The sequence below is a fragment of the Taurulus bubalis genome (assembly GCF_910589615.1).
Source record: "Taurulus bubalis genome assembly, chromosome: 20".
In the NCBI taxonomy this organism is placed as follows: domain Eukaryota; kingdom Metazoa; phylum Chordata; class Actinopteri; order Perciformes; family Cottidae; genus Taurulus; species Taurulus bubalis.
The window spans coordinates 5,749,732-5,769,095 of NC_136608.1; the positions used below are offsets into that span (position 1 = coordinate 5,749,732).

The window sequence follows — 19,364 nt, forward strand, 5'->3', positions numbered from 1 at the left end:
AATCATGTGAAGAGCATGCTACGTGTCAAAGTGGAGCACAACAGCTTCACTTTGCGGACAACAGTGGAACCAAAGGGCCAGTAAAAGAGGCTGGAACAACACAAGTTAACCAATTTAGCGCGGGTGAGCGCAGAGCATTCGGAAATATGTGGTAACGTGCAGCCCGACTGTACGTCAGGCTGGAACAGTAAGTCTATAGTAGAGCTTGATCGCGCTAGAAATAAGAGCGATCAAAACAATTCCAAATATCTGCGGGTTTGAGCGTCTCAGAGTGGAGAATTTGCTTTGTCAATTTCACGACGTCACCTGCATTGCAGCCTTAATCCAAAGAAAGCTGTAGAAAACTCGAAAAAATAAGTATTTATCTCCTTAAGTAATGTTTAATGATATGTATTTCTATTTGTGATAAAGGAAAACAACACTCTTAAAACCCTGTGTGCTTCCCATAGTTCACTGTGGTTCACCTCCTATTGATTATTCCCTTCCTGTTGCTTAATAAAGGGTATGTATGGGGGCTTGCTGTGGTCTTATCACCCTGAAGTGTGTCTACATGATCTCTGACTGTTGTCTGAGTGTGTGAAAACCAAGGGTATGTGTGTGTGTGTGTGTGTGTGTGTGTGTGTGTGTGTGTGTGTGTGTGTGTGTGTGTGTGTGTGTGTGTGTGTGTGTGTGTGAGAAAGAGAGAGGGAGAGATGGACTTGAGGAAGGGGGCAGCACTGCTGTGCATTTGCACTCGGGAGTGATGAGCCCTATGGTCAAATGGCCCCTCCCCTTTTCTTTCACACACACACACACACACATACACACACACACACACACACACACACACACACACACACTGAGCGAGCGACAGATGAAGAGGCTCTGCTGCTGGCCCTTTAAGAGCTGAGCCTAGATCTCACAGCTTACAGCGAGGGAGGGAGAAGAGGAGGGACAGAGGCAGTGAGTGAGAGAGAGAGAGAGAGAGAGAGAGTGAGTGAGGGAGGGAGGGTGTAAGGCTGAAAGTGTGTGAGTAGAGAGACTGAGAGGAACACACAGAGAGAGAGCGAGAGAGAGAAAGAGAGAGAGAATCAGCAGTGTGTGAGAGAGAGGTTGAAGGATCACTTCTATCCCGTCTTGTTTTTGGGAGACTTACCTTGTTCATCTGAGCATTGTGGGACTGTTTTATGTTGTTGTTGACAAGAGCGACGGACCCTTACTCCAGCATGCTCACTGAGCCTGAGCTACCTCAGGAGTGTAACAGGTACGTGACGCTTTCTCTCACACAACACACACACACACACGCAAAAAACATACACACGCTCACGTAGAGATGACGGAGACAGAGGACAGGACGGAGCGGGACAGAGAGGAGAGAGGCATGTGTGTGGAGAGAGGACTCGGTCTCTGTGTGTGAAGCATGTGAAGTGTCTCAGCGAGTCGGCTGAGTTTGGGGCTGGAGAGTGTGTGTGTGTGTGTGTGTGTGTGTGTGTGTGTGTGTGACAGAGTCAGAGACGGTAAAGAAGAGTTGATGATTGACTTCTATTCTTTTGGGAGAGATACCATATGCAAAGCCGAGGTAAAGCAGGCATTACATAAACGTGTGTGTGTGTGTGTGTGTTTTTGTGTGTGTTCATATGTTGTTTTTCCTCCCCAGAAGTAACACAATCGTCCCACTTTTCCTCCTCTGTCCCCCCCCTGACTGAAGTTGTGTTGATTCAGTTCAATACCTCCATAGACAAACTGCGTAAAACAGTGTTGGTGTGTGTGTGTGTGTGTGTGAGTGTGTGAAGAGAAAAAAAAAAGAGAGTTTGTGTCAAAGTCCGAATGTGAGATCCCCTCCTCTCATCTCATCTCCACTTCTCACCACAACTTTATTCACTTCTGCTTTACCCTGTCAGCTATTTATACGCCGCCGTTCGGTGCATTCAACAAGTCACAATTATGTAAAGACATGCCTTCATTTTTAGACGCTCAGAAAAACAACCAAAATGAACGACTTCTCCAACCCCAATTGGAAATGCTTTACACCCTGCCCTCCCGCTCAGCCTCGTCGTTTGAAATTGACTTATTTTGCAATTTATTTTTTCACTTAATCCAAATTCAATACATGCAATCCCACAGTAATCCTATTGTCAATCTCCATGGTGGTGGTGTTGTTGTTGTTGTTTTTTTCTTGCCTTATGCTAATGTTAATCTCACTGTGCCCCTCTGATGTTTGTGCGGGCCTGCTTCATTTAGAGGTGCGAACCCTTGCCCTCTCGCCGACACTGTCAACACAAGTGGCTTTTGCCGGTGGAATAATGGCCGTTTGATGCTAATGCTGTGAGAGACAGATTATGTTATAATACCCAGCGTTTTAATACTAACACACACACACACACACACACACACACACACGCGCCTCTCTCGCCCTTCTCCTGCTTGACTTTTATTGCATTAAAGTAGCGCTCTGTTTTGCCCCCGATGAAACTAATCTTTTGTTCCGAGATAAACTGGGGTCGGTGGGGTCGGTGGGGTCGGTGTGGCGGTGGTGGTGGTGGTGGGTTCAGGGGCCCCCTTTGAATTAAGAACACATTTAGACGTAGCGAAAACGTGTTTTTAATAAACCGTTCAATCCGGCAAAGTGGTTAAGGAGAGAGAGGGGGAAAAAATAAAAAGATAACAACAGCTAGTAGGAATTAAAAATTTAAAGGATTACACCCAAAAGCAGAATGTATGGAGATAAATGCAGGGATTACAATGACTTAGGAGGAGAGCGCTTAAAACTCTTGCTTTCCAGTAATGCACTCCATCACTGTGGCTCTGGCCGTGTGTGTGTGTGTGTGTGTGTGTGTGAGCGAGAGAGGGGTATCTTCCCTTCCGTGCGCGTGCACGTGTGCGTGCGTGTGTGTGTTTCCTGTGTGTGTGTGTCGAGCACTAGTCTCTCTGCGGAGCGGAGTGTGTGTGAGCAGCCAGTGTGTGTGCTCTCCAGCCTCGGTGGTCGCGATGCTCTCGGTTCCTGCGTTTCTGTAAGTGTCCGCTCGCCTCCTTCACCCGAGCTTTTCTTTTTCATCCCGTCGCCCTCTCGCACTTCTTCCTCTCCTTCTACTTCCACCCAACACTTGTTCACACTTTTTCTTCTCCTCCTTCTTTTCTCCCTAAATCACATTGATGTCAAAAAATGCGGCGGGTTTTTGATTGGAAATAGCCAAGGAAGATGAGTTTGTCTGAGTTTTTCGGAGAGATTGTGTCTGAAAAAAGGTGAGGAATCACAACTGACATCTTTGAGTTTTCTTAATTTGTTGCTGCATATGAGTTACCTACTTCGAGGCTTACACATATATATTTTAAATATTTCATTTTATTTAAGCCAACAAAAGTCTTGTGATTTGGTTTCATATCTCTTCTTGATTCTCCGTTTTCAAACGCACCTCATGCTTTGCCACGGCGTCAATCCTCTGTGATTCACATTATTTCACAATTCAACATTTATATTACAAATTACGTCTTCATTACGATTCCAACCGCTCTTTGCTTTTCTGCGAGCGCGTTTCACAATTTCCAGCCGGAGCTGAAAACACTGGAAGCAGACTGCCTCCGCTAACACGGCCTCATCTGTTCGCTCAAACAGAAACACAGAGGAAAGACACACACGGGGAGAGACGCGGGGAGGAAGCCAAAGCAACCAAAGCACAGCCGAGAGACATAAGAGGGGAGATGGAGGATGGAGAGAGGAAGGGGGTGATGCGGTCAAAGTGACACATTCCTCCCCGATGAGCAGGAGAAGAAGCAGGGTTACAGAGAAGTGCCAGAGATTAAGAGGGGGGGGGCGGCGGTGGGGGAGGAGGAGGAAGAGGAGGAGGAGGGGGGGAGAAGAGGAAGAGGTCTCTGTCGATGTGGTGTTAAGGCAGTGCTGGATTTTCACACCCCTCCATTTGTCCCCTCGGTTTATTGGGGTGTTTGTGTGTGTGTGTTTGTGTGTGTGTGTGTGTGTGTGTGTGTGTGTGTGTGTGTGTGTGTGCCACTGGTTGTGTCAACACTTTGAGCGTTACTCGACTCGCACTCAGCAACAAGGACGGTGTCAGCAGCCTGAATGATTCCATGTAATTCCACTGAGACTGTCTTTTTTTTTTTTTTAATACAATTCATAGAGACGATTTATTTTCAGTGGTGGAAAGTAAATAAGTACATTAAGTCAAGCACCGCACTTTAGTTTGATTTTACGGTATTATTAGTTGAGTGTTTCCACTGATTCCTCGACTAAATATTGTATTTGTTTATTACTAAAAAGCCAATACTGCAATTGAACATTTTAAATACAAAGCAATGATCAACTTAAGAATTATGAGGTGTCAATTTAGATCAACGCACTCGTCAAAATATGAAGTATTTGAAATTGGCTCCACATGAATCACCTAAAACAGTAATATGACACAAGTGATTATTATTCATTATTATAAGAATAAAACATTGGAGGCCGTTCTGCATGAGGAGCACCTTTTACTTTTAAAACTTGGAGTATAATAATGTGCTGAAGAAATCTCGAACGCCAGAGTGTGACTTTGTACAATGTGCTTCTGCTGCTTTCGCTAAATCTCCACCGCTGCTGTTTATTTGTAGTTATTTGTAGTATGGACCGTTTTTTTTTTTTTTTTAAGGGAGAAATTCTTGTGGATTCTGATAAAAAAAAAACTTGTTTCCAATTGAAGTGAGCAGTGCTGCTTCCAGTGTGAGTGTCTCTGTACTTCATTTAAAAGGGCGAGATTAAAGTGGTGTGTGTGTTTGAGAACGGAGAGAGTGTGCGTGCGTGTGAGTGTGTGTGTGTGTGTGTGTGTGTGAAGGGAGAGAGAGGGAGGGAGCGAGTAGAGTAATTGAGTGGAGTGTCCGTGCTTTGCAAACTAATGCGCCATTCTGCCCCTCTCTTCCCCTGTGGCCCTGTCCCGGCCTCCCTCTCTCTCCCTCGTTCTCTCCCTCTCTCTCCCACCACCACCACCTCGGACTGGAGGCCATTGTCTGGGCCATATTGTCTGTCCCCAGAGAGCCTTGATAACCGTGTCTCCATCCACGGAGCGAAAAGGGGGGTGGGGGGGGCAAAGAGAAAGAAAGGGAAAGAAAGAACGACAGACAGAAAAATACCAGAGGAGAATGCTAAAGCCCCCCCACTTCCACCCCTCTCTCAGCACACTCCCACCCTCCCCCTTCGGCCCTCCAACTCTCTCCCACCACGGTGCGATCAGCTGACCCTCTCTGATAACCAATAGCAGAAAGGGAGGGGGGATTTGGCTGAATTTGTTCTTGTTGTTGTTGTTTATGGATGGAGGGAGGAGGAGTGGGTGTGTACGGGAGGAAGGGGTGAGGGCGAGGGAGTCGTAGACGGGACTGGGAAAGGGAGAGAGTGGAAAACGCAGACAGAGGTGTCCCTCCAGGCTCTCTTGAGTCTGGTCATATGACATGAGGTTACAGGGTAGGGGTCAAAGGTCAGGTGGAGGCATCGTCAACAGAGCAGGAAAACTCCAGCGGCGTGTATGTGTGTGTGTGTGTGTGTGTGTGTGTGTGTGTGTGTGTGTGTGTGTGTGTGTGTTATCCAGGATTCACACTTCACATTCCTTTTCTTCTTTTTTCCTTTTCTTCCTCTTCTTCATCAGCCATCCATCAATTCAGGCATCTTGTTTTACACTAATCTCACTCACTAGTCTTTTCTCTCATATATACACACACACACACACACGCAAACACACACGCAAACACACACACACACACACACGCAAACACACACACACACGCAAACACACACACACACACACACCATTTACCATCCGTCCAATCAACAATAGGAGACAGTGTTAGAGGCTTGGAGCTCCCTCACAGTGCGCCACAATGAAACCTCTGTCTTTCCAGGTAGTGAGGGAGGGAGAGAGGGGAGAGAGAGAGAGGGAAGAGAGAGAGAGGGAAGAGAGAGAGAGGGAGAGAGGGAGAGGGAGAGGGAGAGAGAGGTAGAGGGAGACGGGGCCTGGGGGTGGCAGAGGAAAAAGGAGGAGACCATTTGGGCCGAGGTGGGAGAGTTTCAAAGAGCAGGACGAAAGACGGAGGCCAGCTGTGTGTGTGTGTGTGTGTGTGTGTGTGTGTGTGTGTGTGTGTGTGTGTGTGTGTGTGTGTGTGTGTGTGTGTGTGTGTGTGTCTGGTTTACAAGGGCAGGCCAAGTCACTGACAGTGAGACAAATGTTGTGACTCCGTTATGGATTGCTTAACAAACGCAGCACAAATAGTGGCCTGGCGCAACAATGGAAAAACACTGTCCCTCGCTCAATAAACATTATGCAGCGTCTCCCCCTCGCAAAACACCAGGGGAGCGGGGCCGCCGTCCACCGGATGCACTTTTCCTCTCCGTCTGTCTCGTTTCTCCTCCCCTCCTCCCCTCTACCCCACTGCCCTTCTGCCTCTCTTCTCCCTTCTTCTATAGCAACACTCAAGATTTTTCCCACGAGCTGTTTGCACTCGGCCTTAAACTGATGACGACAAAGCCACCGAAAGTTTATGGATGGATGGATGGATGGACAAGCGAAACAAACTGTCTTCCCTTTCCTTCCCTCCCTCCCTCCCTCCTTCCCTCCCTCTGTCACTTATCCTTTCTCCAACCTTTCCGCCGTTCTGAAATGTCAGCGATGATCACGTCGTCTGGTGACTCAGTGTAAAGACATAACATTTTTTAAAGAGGGGAAAAATAGCCGAAAACATGACAAGGAAAGTATGTGGAGCGATGCCTCGCTGGTGACTAAAGCTCCGGGTGGATGAACGGGTGAGAGAGGGAGGAAGAGAGAGAGAGAGAGGTAGTCCCAGAGGCCGCATGAGTTTGAGCTCAGGTCTTTTGCGCCCACCCCCCCCCCGTTTGCTTTCTCTACCCACACCCACACACACACACACACACACAACACATGACTGTCTCTCCAGTGTGTGTGTGTGATTAACAGCGGTGACATTAGGTTGTGTGTTATTGCCTTTTGTGGTTAAGCTGGACAGGAAACAGGGTTTGGGCTGTCAGCCGCCGATTTAGGGCACCTCACAGAGGATGCTTTGTGTGCGTGATGCTGAGTGTGTGTCTGCGCCTTTGTGTATGTGTGTGTGTGTGTGTGTGTGTCAGGGTGTGTCTGTGTGTACATGACTGTGTGATTATTATACAGGCAGGAGCTGTGTTCACATTCTCTCCCTGTGTACACAGCGTTTACAGTGGAGAAAGTCATCAGGGAAAATCCAGCATTTAACAGTGTTTTGCTTCAACGCTAACAGCCAGAACATTTGGGCTTTACGACGTTACGGTCACACTTCATGTCCAAACATCTTTGGAAAATCGTTTAAAATAATCTGCTCTTTTGCCCATATGGACTCTGAACATTTGGTTTTCGTTTCTATACCAGAATGTGGGAGAGGAGAACGTAAAAAACGATTACTTTTATGCTTTTAAAGTCCAATCAATACATTATAATGTCTCACAAGAATATCAAAACCCAGTGGAGCCACACTGAGGGGAAAAGTAACATCATTGACCAACTCTTCCAGGGCTTCCCTCTTTTAATCTTCATCCCTCCATCTTAGCCTTTCCTCTATGTTGCTGCCCCAGTCTTCCCACTGTTCAAAAGGACAGCCTATAAATAGATATTAGGCAATATCCTTAAGAGTCTGCACGGGGGGAAGAAGGGGGAGAGGGAGGAGAGATGGAGCGACATTCTTACAAACAGCTGATTGTGTAAAGAGGGAACAGTGAGTAAGACAACACCGGGCGACAGACAGAGAGAGGGAGAGAGCAGGAGGACAGACGACGGTGTTAAAATAAGTTCAAGAGAGTGTGACGGAGGGATGGAGACGGAAAGAGACGGAGTTTTGAAAGCTGAGACAAGGAATGGCAAATGTAGCAAAGAGGGAGGGAGAGAGAGAGAAAAAGGACAGAGGAGACAAGAAGAGGAGGGCAAAAAAAGAGAAAGCGATGGCAATAAAGCGAGTGATAGCGCGACACGGGGGAAAACATTTGTTTAAATTCCCGCCTGAGGTGTCATACGGATGTAAATGTTGCGGTCGGCTCCTCCGAGGCAAAGCGCCCCGGGTGCCTTATCTGAAAGGCACATTGCGCTCAACTATTTTGATATGCCCTTCCATTCCCTCAGAGAAGCGTTTCAAAGGTAGCTTGCGTTTCCTCTCAAATAGACCTGAGTGACAGGCAGGCACTTCTCAGCAGTCACAAGGTGGTGGGAGGGGGGGGGGGGGGATTAAAAAACACACAAAAAAAGAGACAAAACAAAAAAAACAAATGTCACTTTGACTCCCGACAGCACTTTGGAATTAGCCGCCGTGCTTACTTTTACTACAGGATTCGACTGAATGTACAGTGCAGTGGTTGAAATAATGAGTGGTAATTTAAAGCGAGGCTCACACAGACACACACACACACACACACACACATGCAGACACAGAAGCGCGCGCACACACACTTTACTGTGGAATTCTCCAGAGGAGGCTCCCACGCTCCCTGAAAGCTTGTTCGGAGTAGAGTAGTTAACAAGAGCAGTTAGCAGCATGATTATGTTAGCAGCCAGACACACAGAGCGAGAGAACCCGGGTGTGTGTGTGTCTGTGTGTGTGTGTGTGCCTGTTTTGTCTTTCTCTCACCCTTCAGTAAAGCTGAAATCAATCTTTGCCCCCATTTGTATTATATTTTTGCTTAATTCATCCGATTCCTGCGCGTGTGAGCATCCTCTCTCTCGTAAGCCCGCCGCCTGTATTTAAACACGCTTTCGCCAGCGTAAGCGTGCGGCTGCTGACGTGCCAACGCGAAATGGCTGTGCGTTGATTACAGTAAGCCAAGGCCAGGAGTCGGTTAACCACCGTCCGCGGCGATTATTCGGCCCGTTAATGGACGCGCCTCGCTGTCCGATTAGTGACTTAGCGGCAGTGGACATATGTGATATGAGAGGGACTTAACTGAGGAGCCGCTAATCATCAAAAAGCCAAGGGGAAGTGGCGCTCTAATCTCAGCTTAGCGCTCTCACCGTGTGCACGGTTGCGTGTGTGTGTGTGTGTGTGTGTGTGTGTGTGTGGGGGGGGGGGTTCCTGTAATAAGAGTTTGGTTGGCAGAAGAGACAAACGGCACATTAGAAATGCGTTTCTTTGGATTTTACTTATTCATTTTGCTTGGAAATGAAAGAAAATAAAACCCACTGCTATGTTTGTTGCACTGGTGTTATGTCATTTGAGACATTTCCTTGTGGAAAAGGCCCAGCAGCATGCGCGCATGTATTAAGTCCACGACTGTGTTTGGAGTGAGCTGCTTGCCGTTGCTGGACGGGGGGACATTATGCTAATGATCTGTGATTACGCCGATGAAATTTATCTCCTCTACGGGACCTCATCTTTTCTTTTTTGTTTAATCCTCGCGTCGCTCCGCTCTTTCCAAGCGGCTTCCTCCTGCGGGTCTCGTCCAGGTCTCCGCCGGCATGACAGCCAAACTTTAAATGAAGTAACCTGCACACCCGCCGTGCCCAATTGTGTAGTAATTCGACTTCAAAGGCAAACGGGAGGGGAGAGAGGGGATTTTTTTTTTTTTTATAGCCGGAGAGGAGCTGTGAACGGCCTCCCCATTCACAGGCACCCACCTCTGAGGAAGTAGTAGTATGGGGAGGGGTGGATGGGTGTGAAGAGGAAGAGGAGCAAAAGAAGGGGGGAAAACAACATGAAGCATGATGAAATGTTTGCCACTGTTGTTTTCTTTTCGAGGAGAGAAGAGTTTTCTTTGGCCCGCGAGTTACGAGATATCCGTGTTGTTTTTTTCCCGTGTTAATGTCTAACTGCGGTCTGCCCGTCGAGATCCGTCAGCGTGGCCACCGCGGTTAAATGACGGATAATAAAGTTGCTAAAGTAAAATCCCCAAAAATAAAATCCTCACTCGCACGTCGACGTTTCTGCGGCCCCCGAGCCAAAGTGCAACTTCGGTGAGGTGAGAGGCTCCAAAGCTGACCCCGGGTCAGTTCGTTAGGGTTACGACCAGGAGAAGGTGTGCACAGGACACAAGGGGCGGTGTGTGTGTGTGTGTGTGTGTGTGTGTGTGTGTGTGTGTGTGTGTGTGTGTGTGTGAGTGCGTCTGAAACAAAAGGCCCCAGTGTGAGAGAGTGAAAGGAGGTAAAGTAAACAGGCAGTGATGAAGACAGACCTGCAGTGTTCGGGCCTCTGTTCTATGTATGCACATGTATGTGTGTGTGTGTGTGTGTGTGTGTGTGTGTAGTTTGTACAGCTGGGCCTGCGCCTCATATAGGATTGGGACACACACTTCTTTCTCCTAAGTCATTCTATCAGCAGTATCATAAATGTTATCACGAGGCGATCACAGTGTTAATATGAATTGGATTTCATGATAGCGGGTTAATCTCTGGAGTCTTTTGTCATTGAAACAAATAGGAAATCTTTACGGGTCTCAGTTTTTGCTGAGCAAGCCTACGGAGATACAGCGTTATAGACAGATAAAGAAGATATGCCGCCTGTGTGGGTGTTTGTCTCCTGCGTTCAGAACCCTGAGTATAACTGTGAGGGTTAGATTGAGGTTGTGCACCTCTTGATTTAATAGCCACAGCTGCATATTTATGTATAGTACTATATAAGTGAATACTCCCATTGAAGCTCAAAGACACATGCAAAGAAAACCAAAATGCTTGACTGTGTTCCTGAAAACATTTTAGAGATTCTCAGTAATATGCATATGATAACACCAATTTGTAAATTGCTCTCAATTATTAGATTATCTGCCAGTTCTATGAACGTTGCAGGCAAATTCTCCCCAAAAACAATTAACGCTTATTAAATTACATAATTGTGGCGGGGAGCTTTTTTGATATTTAAAAAAAAGAATTTGCCCACCATCACTGGAGTGGAGTTTATTTGATTTTGACCGCAACCTCCTCTCTCCCTCCGCGACGCGGTAACGCCGCACGTCTCTCAGCGCGGCGCTCCGCCTCAGCGCCTCCAGCGAGCAGCACTCAATATTGTTTGCCTTTCCACTGTCATAAGGTAAATAAGCAATGAATTAGCGGCGGGGGCCGCTCCGAGGAACAATGCCAGATGTACAGTCCGGAGGAAATCCAATAGAGTCAAGAGTGTAATCAGTTTACCAGAGAGAGAGAGAGAGGGGAAGACTTGGAGAGAGCAAGGCGGAGGTAAAGACGCCGTCGGTGAAAGTGAGAACGCGCAGAAAAGTGACACGGCGACGTTTTGAAATAAAAAGGGGAAAGAAACGAATGAGCGGACTCCGAGAGTCAGACGCCTGTTGCTGATTTCTCGTTCGTCGGCCGCTTCCCCTTTTTTCAGCGTCCCTCCATCCCCTGCCTGCCATGCGGCGCCTCTGTGCGACTGAGCTTTAGCAGCCTATTACCCAGGGTCATAGTCGCAGTGGCTTCAAGGCTGACAAGTGCATCTGAAAGCACTCAGGCGACGCTGAGAAGCACATTAAATTCTATTATAGCTGCATAGTCACTGCATATCCATTCAGCTGAAGTACAGGGAGGCAAATTTACCTTGTGTGAGACAGAGTTCACCGAATAGATGTGGCTTTATATCTTTTCCTTCTTTTCAAGGGAACAAAGCCCCGGTAACAAATGCAAACAGCGGGGCCTTCGTGTTGCCAGCTATTTCCCTCCAGTCCCTCTATTGTCCAGAGGTTTTCATAAACACATATTATTGTCACCGCGCATACTGCTCCTGCCTCTGTCGCGCTCTCTTTTTTTATTTTTATTTTTTTATTTCCTCTTTTTTTTTTCCGGCCTCTTTCCCGCTGTGTGTCTACCTTCTGAAAGCCCATTGTCAAGACATGGTCATTTCCTCCACAATGCCGGTGCAAGCTGGCTCCATTTGCAGTAATGGCCCCGTCTTTCTGGAGACGTGAACGTTGAATGGCCCCTCGTGGTAAACACACTGTAAGACCTGAGAGTGCGTTTGAAGGTCTGCCGAGGAGCCGAGTTGCTCGCAGACCGACTGAAGGGGAGATTGTGTGGACTTGCACTGCGAGAGCTCCGTCGACTAATCCAGAGGAAAGGGACGAAAGGGAATCGGTGCAGGTTGATGAGCTGAATTGGGGTTTTGGTGAATACCTGGGGGGGGCGACATAAAGATGTCTTTGTGGAAGGTTCTTGTACAGTAAGCACCCAGCCAAGTGGGTACAAGCTAAGCTAAGTCAGTCTGTCCAGGAGTTTACAGAAGCTAGTTTCATCTACAGGAGCATGCATCATATAATCTATTATATCATCCTTTTGAATATTGCTCACTCTTCCCCTTGTTTTTTTCCTTCTCTCTCTTCTCTATCTTTTTTTCCAGGATGTCTTCCAAGCGACCAGCTTCTCCATATGGGGGGACAGATGGAGAGGTAACCATAGCAACCAGCAGACAGCGAATGGACGATGAGGATAGCGAGGGACTGGGCGGCGTCATCCACCTCCCCCTGGTCTCCTACTGCGGCAAGGTGTCCCCTCGCTCGCCCCCAAACCGCAACTTGGACAGCCCCCCCAACACGGTGAGGACAGCCGCCGGCTTTTGAGTCCGATCGTCCTTGTTGTTGTTGGTGTGCGAGAGCGCCCACCCGCGGGTGACGGCGGCCTTGAGCGCCGACTCAGGGTTTGAAACCGGTTTGAAGACGTCTCCGACCGGTTTGAGCCTCAGCTTTGGCCTCGAAACCCAGAGCAGTCCCATTACTTTTGTTTTGTTTGGGAAACTTTATCCCGGTTGAAAACTTTCAATATTGTTTTAAATTTAAGATATTTGCCAAAAATGATGGATACAGAGATCCAAGTAAAATTGTTCACTTCCTAGTAGCCCTTCTTAACCATTTGCACCCACTTTGCGTCAAAAAATGCCACTTTTAGTTTTTATATGATAAAAATATTTTTTTCTGAAATTGGCTTATAACGTAGTTTTAGGAATGAAACAAAAATTATTCTAATTGTGTTGCTTAAAATAATTTCGAGACAAGCAGTCGGTAATTATTCTGCTTATTGAAAACAGAACGAAGGCTTCATACAGTCTGGATCCACAACGCGTCTTTGACTTTGGTATGTTGTTTACTCCTCTAATGGTGGCTAAGAGTCACCTTTTAAACCCCGAGCACAAAGCCAACAATGTGGAAACAAAATGTATGTTTTGGTGATTCACACATGAAAAGAGTGAGTTTTCTAAAGAGGCAGAAAGACTTTCTCTGTGTGTGAAAAGCAGTTTGGCGCTCGGAGCTGGAGTTTTTATTATTATTTTATTTTTGTTTTTCAGAACCAGAGGGGGGGGGATGAAAGTTCAAGGCTACTGTTTAGGTGCGCACGTGTTTTCCGCTTTTGTGCGCGCGCCACCCGCTCGTCGCCTTGAGCCCATTTGATGCACCGTTGCGTGACTGCAAAAACATTGTGAGCCATTGCAGTGAGTCATTTTCTTCGGGATGAAGTGTGACATTGTGTATCTACGCGCCCCCTATGTGCATTTTGTGCGCAGCCCCGTGTTTTTGTCCAGTTAAATTGCATCTTCTGCGAGATTCATGTTAAATATTAGCGTCGGGCCTCGCGGTGGACGGGTCAGCTGCCTTTTATGCGTGGAGGAAACACTCGGGCACACAAGCCTTTTATAAGACGACTCCTACATGTGACTCATTCTACATTGTATACATGCGGTGTGATTTACAATGCATGTTTCAGTACATAAGTGTAATTATGTGACTGCATAGGGTATAATGTGTTGCTGGTATGCATTATTTAGTTCTTAAAAATCATGTCTGCGCAATAGAATCTTGACTTTCCTCCGCGAGAAACGTGTCATTAACATTTTAGGGCGTCCGTTTAAAAAATGTAGTCTTGTTTAAAATGTAAATGTGTTCGCACCAAAACTCTAAATAGTGAGCGTTTGATCGCTGTCTTGCCCTCACCTTGATGCACACCTTGTCACAGCAGCGCTCCGATAACAGCCGTCGACCTCCCCCACCCCATCCTGACAATAAATGCCCTGCATGCTGTAAAACAATGAAGCAGTGCTTAGGAGCTGTAATGGAAAGCTAATTCTGTAATTAGCCAGCTGATTAGCCTGCAGGCTCCTCCCACCGTGGACTCTGCATGTGTGGCAGGTGCCGACTGTAAACCAAAGTCCTGGGACCGTGGGGGAAACGCTCAGGCACGGAAACACACACACACACACACACACACACACACTCACACACACTCTAGGTTTTTGTTTGCTGTTGTGGACAGTGGTTAGATTATTCCTTGTTAATTTAAATAGATGTATCTTTTTCCTATATTCACGCAAATATATAAACATGTCATCGATTGTTGATTTTATCGCCGTCCCCTCCTGAAACATTCTTAAATATCCTTACAGCGTTGATGTGTGTGTGTTTGTGGGACTTGTGTTGGGTTCTCATACGCAGCATAATAGCTGATGTGGCTTATGAAGTGGCAAGCCAGGGTGTGTGTGTGTGTGTGTCTAGCAGACGGGATGGGGGCTTATCCGAATGCCTGCTTGGCATGTTGTAAGATGTGTGTTCAGTTTTTTTTTGTTGGTGGTGCTGGTGGTGATGGTGGGAGGGGTTTACAGCTTCAATCCCTTCGCAGCTGACTGTCAGGGAAGAGTGGATGAAGAGAAATGGAGAGGGAGAGATTTACAGCGTGGCAGGGGTGTATGTGGGACTCTAAAGGGAGTGGGGCAATTCTCGTAAAGTGATAGGGGGGACAAGGGGAGGGGGGGAGTAAATGGCTCATCGGCGACCAGTTGACTTGGAAGTGAGGCAGCGGGGGAGAGCGAGGGAGAGAGAGAGGGGGGCGAGGGTCTACAGCTTTATCTTGTCGTAGTAAATTAACACGGCTGAGGAGAAGCGCTCAGCTACACACTGACCTCTTCATCCCGCCTGCCTCGCCTGCCTGCTCGGCTTTGGACCGGCCGCTTTACCTGCCTGCTGCAGCTGCACACACACACACACACACACACACAGAAAAAAAACTAACAAAAAAAACAGAAACAGCACTCACACACACATTTTAAAAAGCTGAAAGATGCCACATTATTCTCTTTTTTTTGTATTTCTGTTTATGCAAACCCCGGCTGTGGATGAGAATAGTGCTTTTCATAATGGTACGCAAATGAATGTGGTCGAGCTAAAAGGGTGTTTTATTGAAAGTTTCTCGCCGTGCCGGTGGACCCTGATTGGTTGAGAGTGGCTCAGTTCAAATGCCTGATGGGAAGGATTTTTGCGTTAGTTCAGGGAGGTCAGCCGATCGACACGGATCCCGGTTATGATGTGGCAGAGTTAGTCGGGATGTTTTTACTTTATCCCCCAGGAAACACATCTGAAAAATGTCTGATTTATTACAACCGTGTGCCTTTTTAATCTGTGGTGCAAGTGCAGAATTTAAAATACCTTTCCATCTTGCTTGCTTTCTTTTTGGTGTTTTCATGTTTGTGTTTTTGCACATCCTTGTGAAGAAAAAAAAAATGTTTTCACATCAGGCAGAGGCAAGCATCTTCTCTCATAAATGTGTTAATGGACAAACACTAATTATTTCATTAACGCCACCGCGGTAGAAAACTATAAAGATATTTCATCAGGCATTATTTCTAATTCATTTTCCTCTACGAGCCCTCTCTTCCCCTCTTTCTTTTTTTTTTGTGTGTACAATTTCTATGTGTGATTATGTGTGTGTGCATGTGAATTTGACAGATTTAACACAGTCTTTGAGCAGTCTTGAGACACAGTGGTCACACTTAATTTCTCATGCCAGTGATGCACTAATGAATCAACACACGCTCGCCTGTCAACAGCGAGGGGTCGCGGTAAAATATACTGGCGCACATTTTAGCCCAACTGCCATTTCAAATACAGAAAATACAGCTGCGCGTTTTTAGATTAGGAGAAGGCCAAGTGTGTCGTTCTCGGACAATACGTTTAAATATAGAATTTGACAATAACTATGCATGTGGTGCTTTTTTTGGTGTGTGAATTTGGGGGTCTCCATCGAAGTAGCTCAACCATATTGTTGTAACAGGAGGATAAACGTAATGCTTGTCCCAGCCTGAGGGACCTCGAAGTCAGAACTGACAGTGTCTGTGTTTAGCCGTGGCATGTAAGGGGATTTGCTGCATGCATATGTGTGTGTGTGTGTGTGTGTGTGTGTGTGTGTGTGTGTGTGTGTTTGGCAGTGTAATCGGAGGTGTGCTAAGTGTATGTCGAGGAGATTGGCAGCTCTGGCAGTAGAGCTAAGTCCTTACCCCCCTGCAGGAGTGATCAGTGACATTCTCTCGGTGTGTATTTGTGTGTGTTGGTGTGTGTGTGTGTGTGAGTGTGAGTATTTTAGTTGAGCAGCTGTTTCCAGTTCTTCCCACTGCCACATTGTCCATGCCTTGATCCGCGACGACGCGCCAAGCATCAAATATTTTTTTTTATTTAGTTTTTTTTTTACCCGCACATACACCTTGCACAGACCGAGACATGTCAGGCAGAGAGAGAGAGAGAGAGAGAGAGAGAGAGAGAGAGAGAGAGAGAGAGAGGAGAGAGGGAGAGTTTCTTCTGTTGGGCAACAGAGAAGGAGGGAAGGGAAGAAGAAGAGGAACATGAACGGCGGCATCTGTGCTGGCTGTAGGAGAAAAAAAAATAGCATTTGGATGTTTGTTGTTTTCCCCCCCTCTTTTTCTGGCAAGAGTTACGTGTTTTTAAACCAACCTCCCCTCACAGATGAGCTTAAGAAGACAAAAGTTGTTTAATTCGGTTCCATTGCAGAGGCAGTAAAAGGATAAAGAGAGTGAGGCGCAATTTTTACTTTGTTCCAGTCATTTTGGAAGAGAATTGACATCTGCAAACTAAAGGCAGAACCGCCCACACTGCCAGCCTGCCACATCCAGTGCATATAAATACATATATGCAGGCACTCGCACATTAACACACACACCTACAGGCTATGTGCACTCACAGTGTCACACATGTACGCACAGAAATGGCTGGAAAAAAAACAAAAAACCCTGAGAGGAGGGCACGAACAGTTTACAGTATCCAGAATTTACGTTTGTACTTCTGAATAAATGCATGTTGATGAGAAAAGTTTTTCCGCAGTTTTTCCCGCAGCTCGTGGCGGCGCTTTTCACGCGGAGTGACACCCGTCTACATTATAAAGGTCGGTCCTGTGTTTTTGATCCCTCTCTGTCTTGGACTTCGCCAAATCGCCAGGGTGAGAATGTCAGCAGGGCACGTGGATTAAAGGCTGGGAGGTTGATGGGGAAGAAGAAAGAAGAAGAAAAAAAAAACATAAGCCATCTAAGTTGCCTCCGGGATAAGGCCGTCTGTCTGACTTCACACATGAATAATGTCACGGGCGCTAATTTACCAGATCTTTTGAAGGAGCCCCGGCTCCCTGCTAATTCCCCTTGATTTGGAAATGACCTTCATTGTTGAACGCGGTGAGATGACATCAGATTTCGCAAAACGGCGCCCGAGAGATCCGACAACCCCCTTCACCCCTCCCCCTCTTGCCCCCCCGTCTCTACCCCCACACCCCCCGTATTCTTACTCTGTTTGTTTTGTTTGCGCGACATCTTTCTCGAAAGAAAGAGTGCGGCTGTTTTTAAGTAGGCGCTGGATTAGATAAATGGGATGTGACAGGTGTGACCGCTGCCTTCAAGATGCCTGCCTCTCTCTCTCTCTCTCTCTCCATGTATCTCTCTGTCACCCCGCTCTCTCATTTCCTCTAATAACATCACCTCTCTCTCTCTCTCTCTCTCATTCCTTCCCCTTTTCTTCCTCTCTTTCTTTGACTTCTACCCACTTGCGCTCCTTCCCTCCCTCTTTCTCCCTCCATCATTTTGCGCGTCGTGCCGGCGCTGATGCAACTTGTGATCACAAAAGCCGCTCATTTGAAGTCTGAATTTCCCTAATCTGAAGAGCAGGAGAGGAAAAGGGAACGCAGCGAGGGAGCGAGGGAGCGAGACGAGAGCAGGTCGAGCCGTCAACTCGGTCAGGTGGTAAGCGGAGAAGAGTAAAGTCTTTCAGCGCTTTCAGATCACAAGATCACTTCCCCCCCTTTCCACTCCCCCCTCTCCGGCGCAGCATCAGCACCGCTCAGTGTGCGGGAGGCCTCGACGGCGGCGGGGGGTTTTGCAGCCTCCGTCACCGCCGTCGCATGCGTACGACTGTTACAGCCGTATCATCGCTGTCACACTCTGTCCCTCCGCTGCAATGCGCCGAAGGAGAGAATTAGTGAATTATTGAGCGCCGCTGACTTATTCAGAGTGGGGAAAACACACGGCGCCAAAGGGAGAGAGCCACTGAAGTGTAGGGAACCGGCAAGTGATAATGGTCCTGCTGTACCTCTCACACAGTGTTTGGCCACTGACAAATGAAAGCGCGGTCAATATTGAAAGCCTCTGCCCGGCTTTGGTCCCTCAGATTTGAAACTTTGTCTTGAGGAGTGTTTTCTTCCTCCTGGATGCTTTTATTAAGAGAAATGTCACACCTGAAGGACGGAAAAGAATGGAATCCGGGGTCATCCGGGGTGTAGATGACGTCATCGTGGACTGTGATCTCAGTGTTCAGTTCCACTTCCACCAGCAGCCGCCGAGTTAATGATTGAGAAAACTATCTCTGCCTTAATACGCCATAATGTCATTAATACGGCCGGAATGCACCACTGTGTCTCTCCCTGTAGCCACACACACACGCACGCAGACAGACACACGCACTGTAAATGTGTGTGTGTGTGTGTGCGGGCGCCGCGGTCCCAGGTGGCTTGCTCCATATTGTGGGCGAGATTAGCCAAAGATTAACCCCGTGGACCATTGACCCGCCCGTCCACAGAGAGCTGAGCTGACAGACTGACTCCCTTGTTTCTGTAGTTAGAGAGCACAACACAAGACACTAACACACCTGTGTAACCTCTCCCCCCCCCCCCCCCTCCCCCGCTCCTCCATGTGTCACTGTTAATTGGGCTCAGCCGGCATTAAGTCTATCATGCAGGCTATCCAAACAAACACAGGTTTTATTCGGTCAAAGATTAAGACGCCAGAAGTTACTCACCAGTCAGCTGCAGACAGTTTATTCATCCGACGTTATCAAGACAATCCTTTAAAACAACCTGGGAAAAAAAACAATTAATCATAGAAGGACATTACAACGAGTTCATCATTTGTTTCAAATGTTAAACTGCTGATTACAGGATGTGTCCAACTTTACTGTCTGGTTATGTGTACCGGAGGTTTCAAGTGATGTCACTAAGTCATGAGACAGAGATAGCGTCCAAATGAAGTCATAACTAAAAAGAATTACAAGGTTCACAATAAGGAATTTAGGAATCAATGTATGATTTCCAAAGGTCATTAAACTGCACGTGAAAGACTGTGAAAACTTTAGACACAGGACAGGC

The 19,364-nt window shown here is 47.2% G+C and overlaps 1 protein-coding gene across 1 annotated transcript in view; it reads left to right on the forward strand.

Moving 5' to 3' along the window:
- Nucleotides 1-1,166: 1,166 nt before the first annotated feature.
- Nucleotides 1,167-19,364, forward strand: part of sox5 (SRY-box transcription factor 5) — a gene marked incomplete at both ends in the record, with an annotated part of 79,624 nt that continues 61,426 nt past the window's right edge. The window contains 2 exons of the mRNA XM_079236066.1: nt 1,167-1,243; nt 12,307-12,502. Of these exons, the coding sequence (XP_079092192.1) occupies nt 1,167-1,243; nt 12,307-12,502 (273 nt within the window). The remainder of the gene's footprint in view (nt 1,244-12,306; nt 12,503-19,364) is intronic.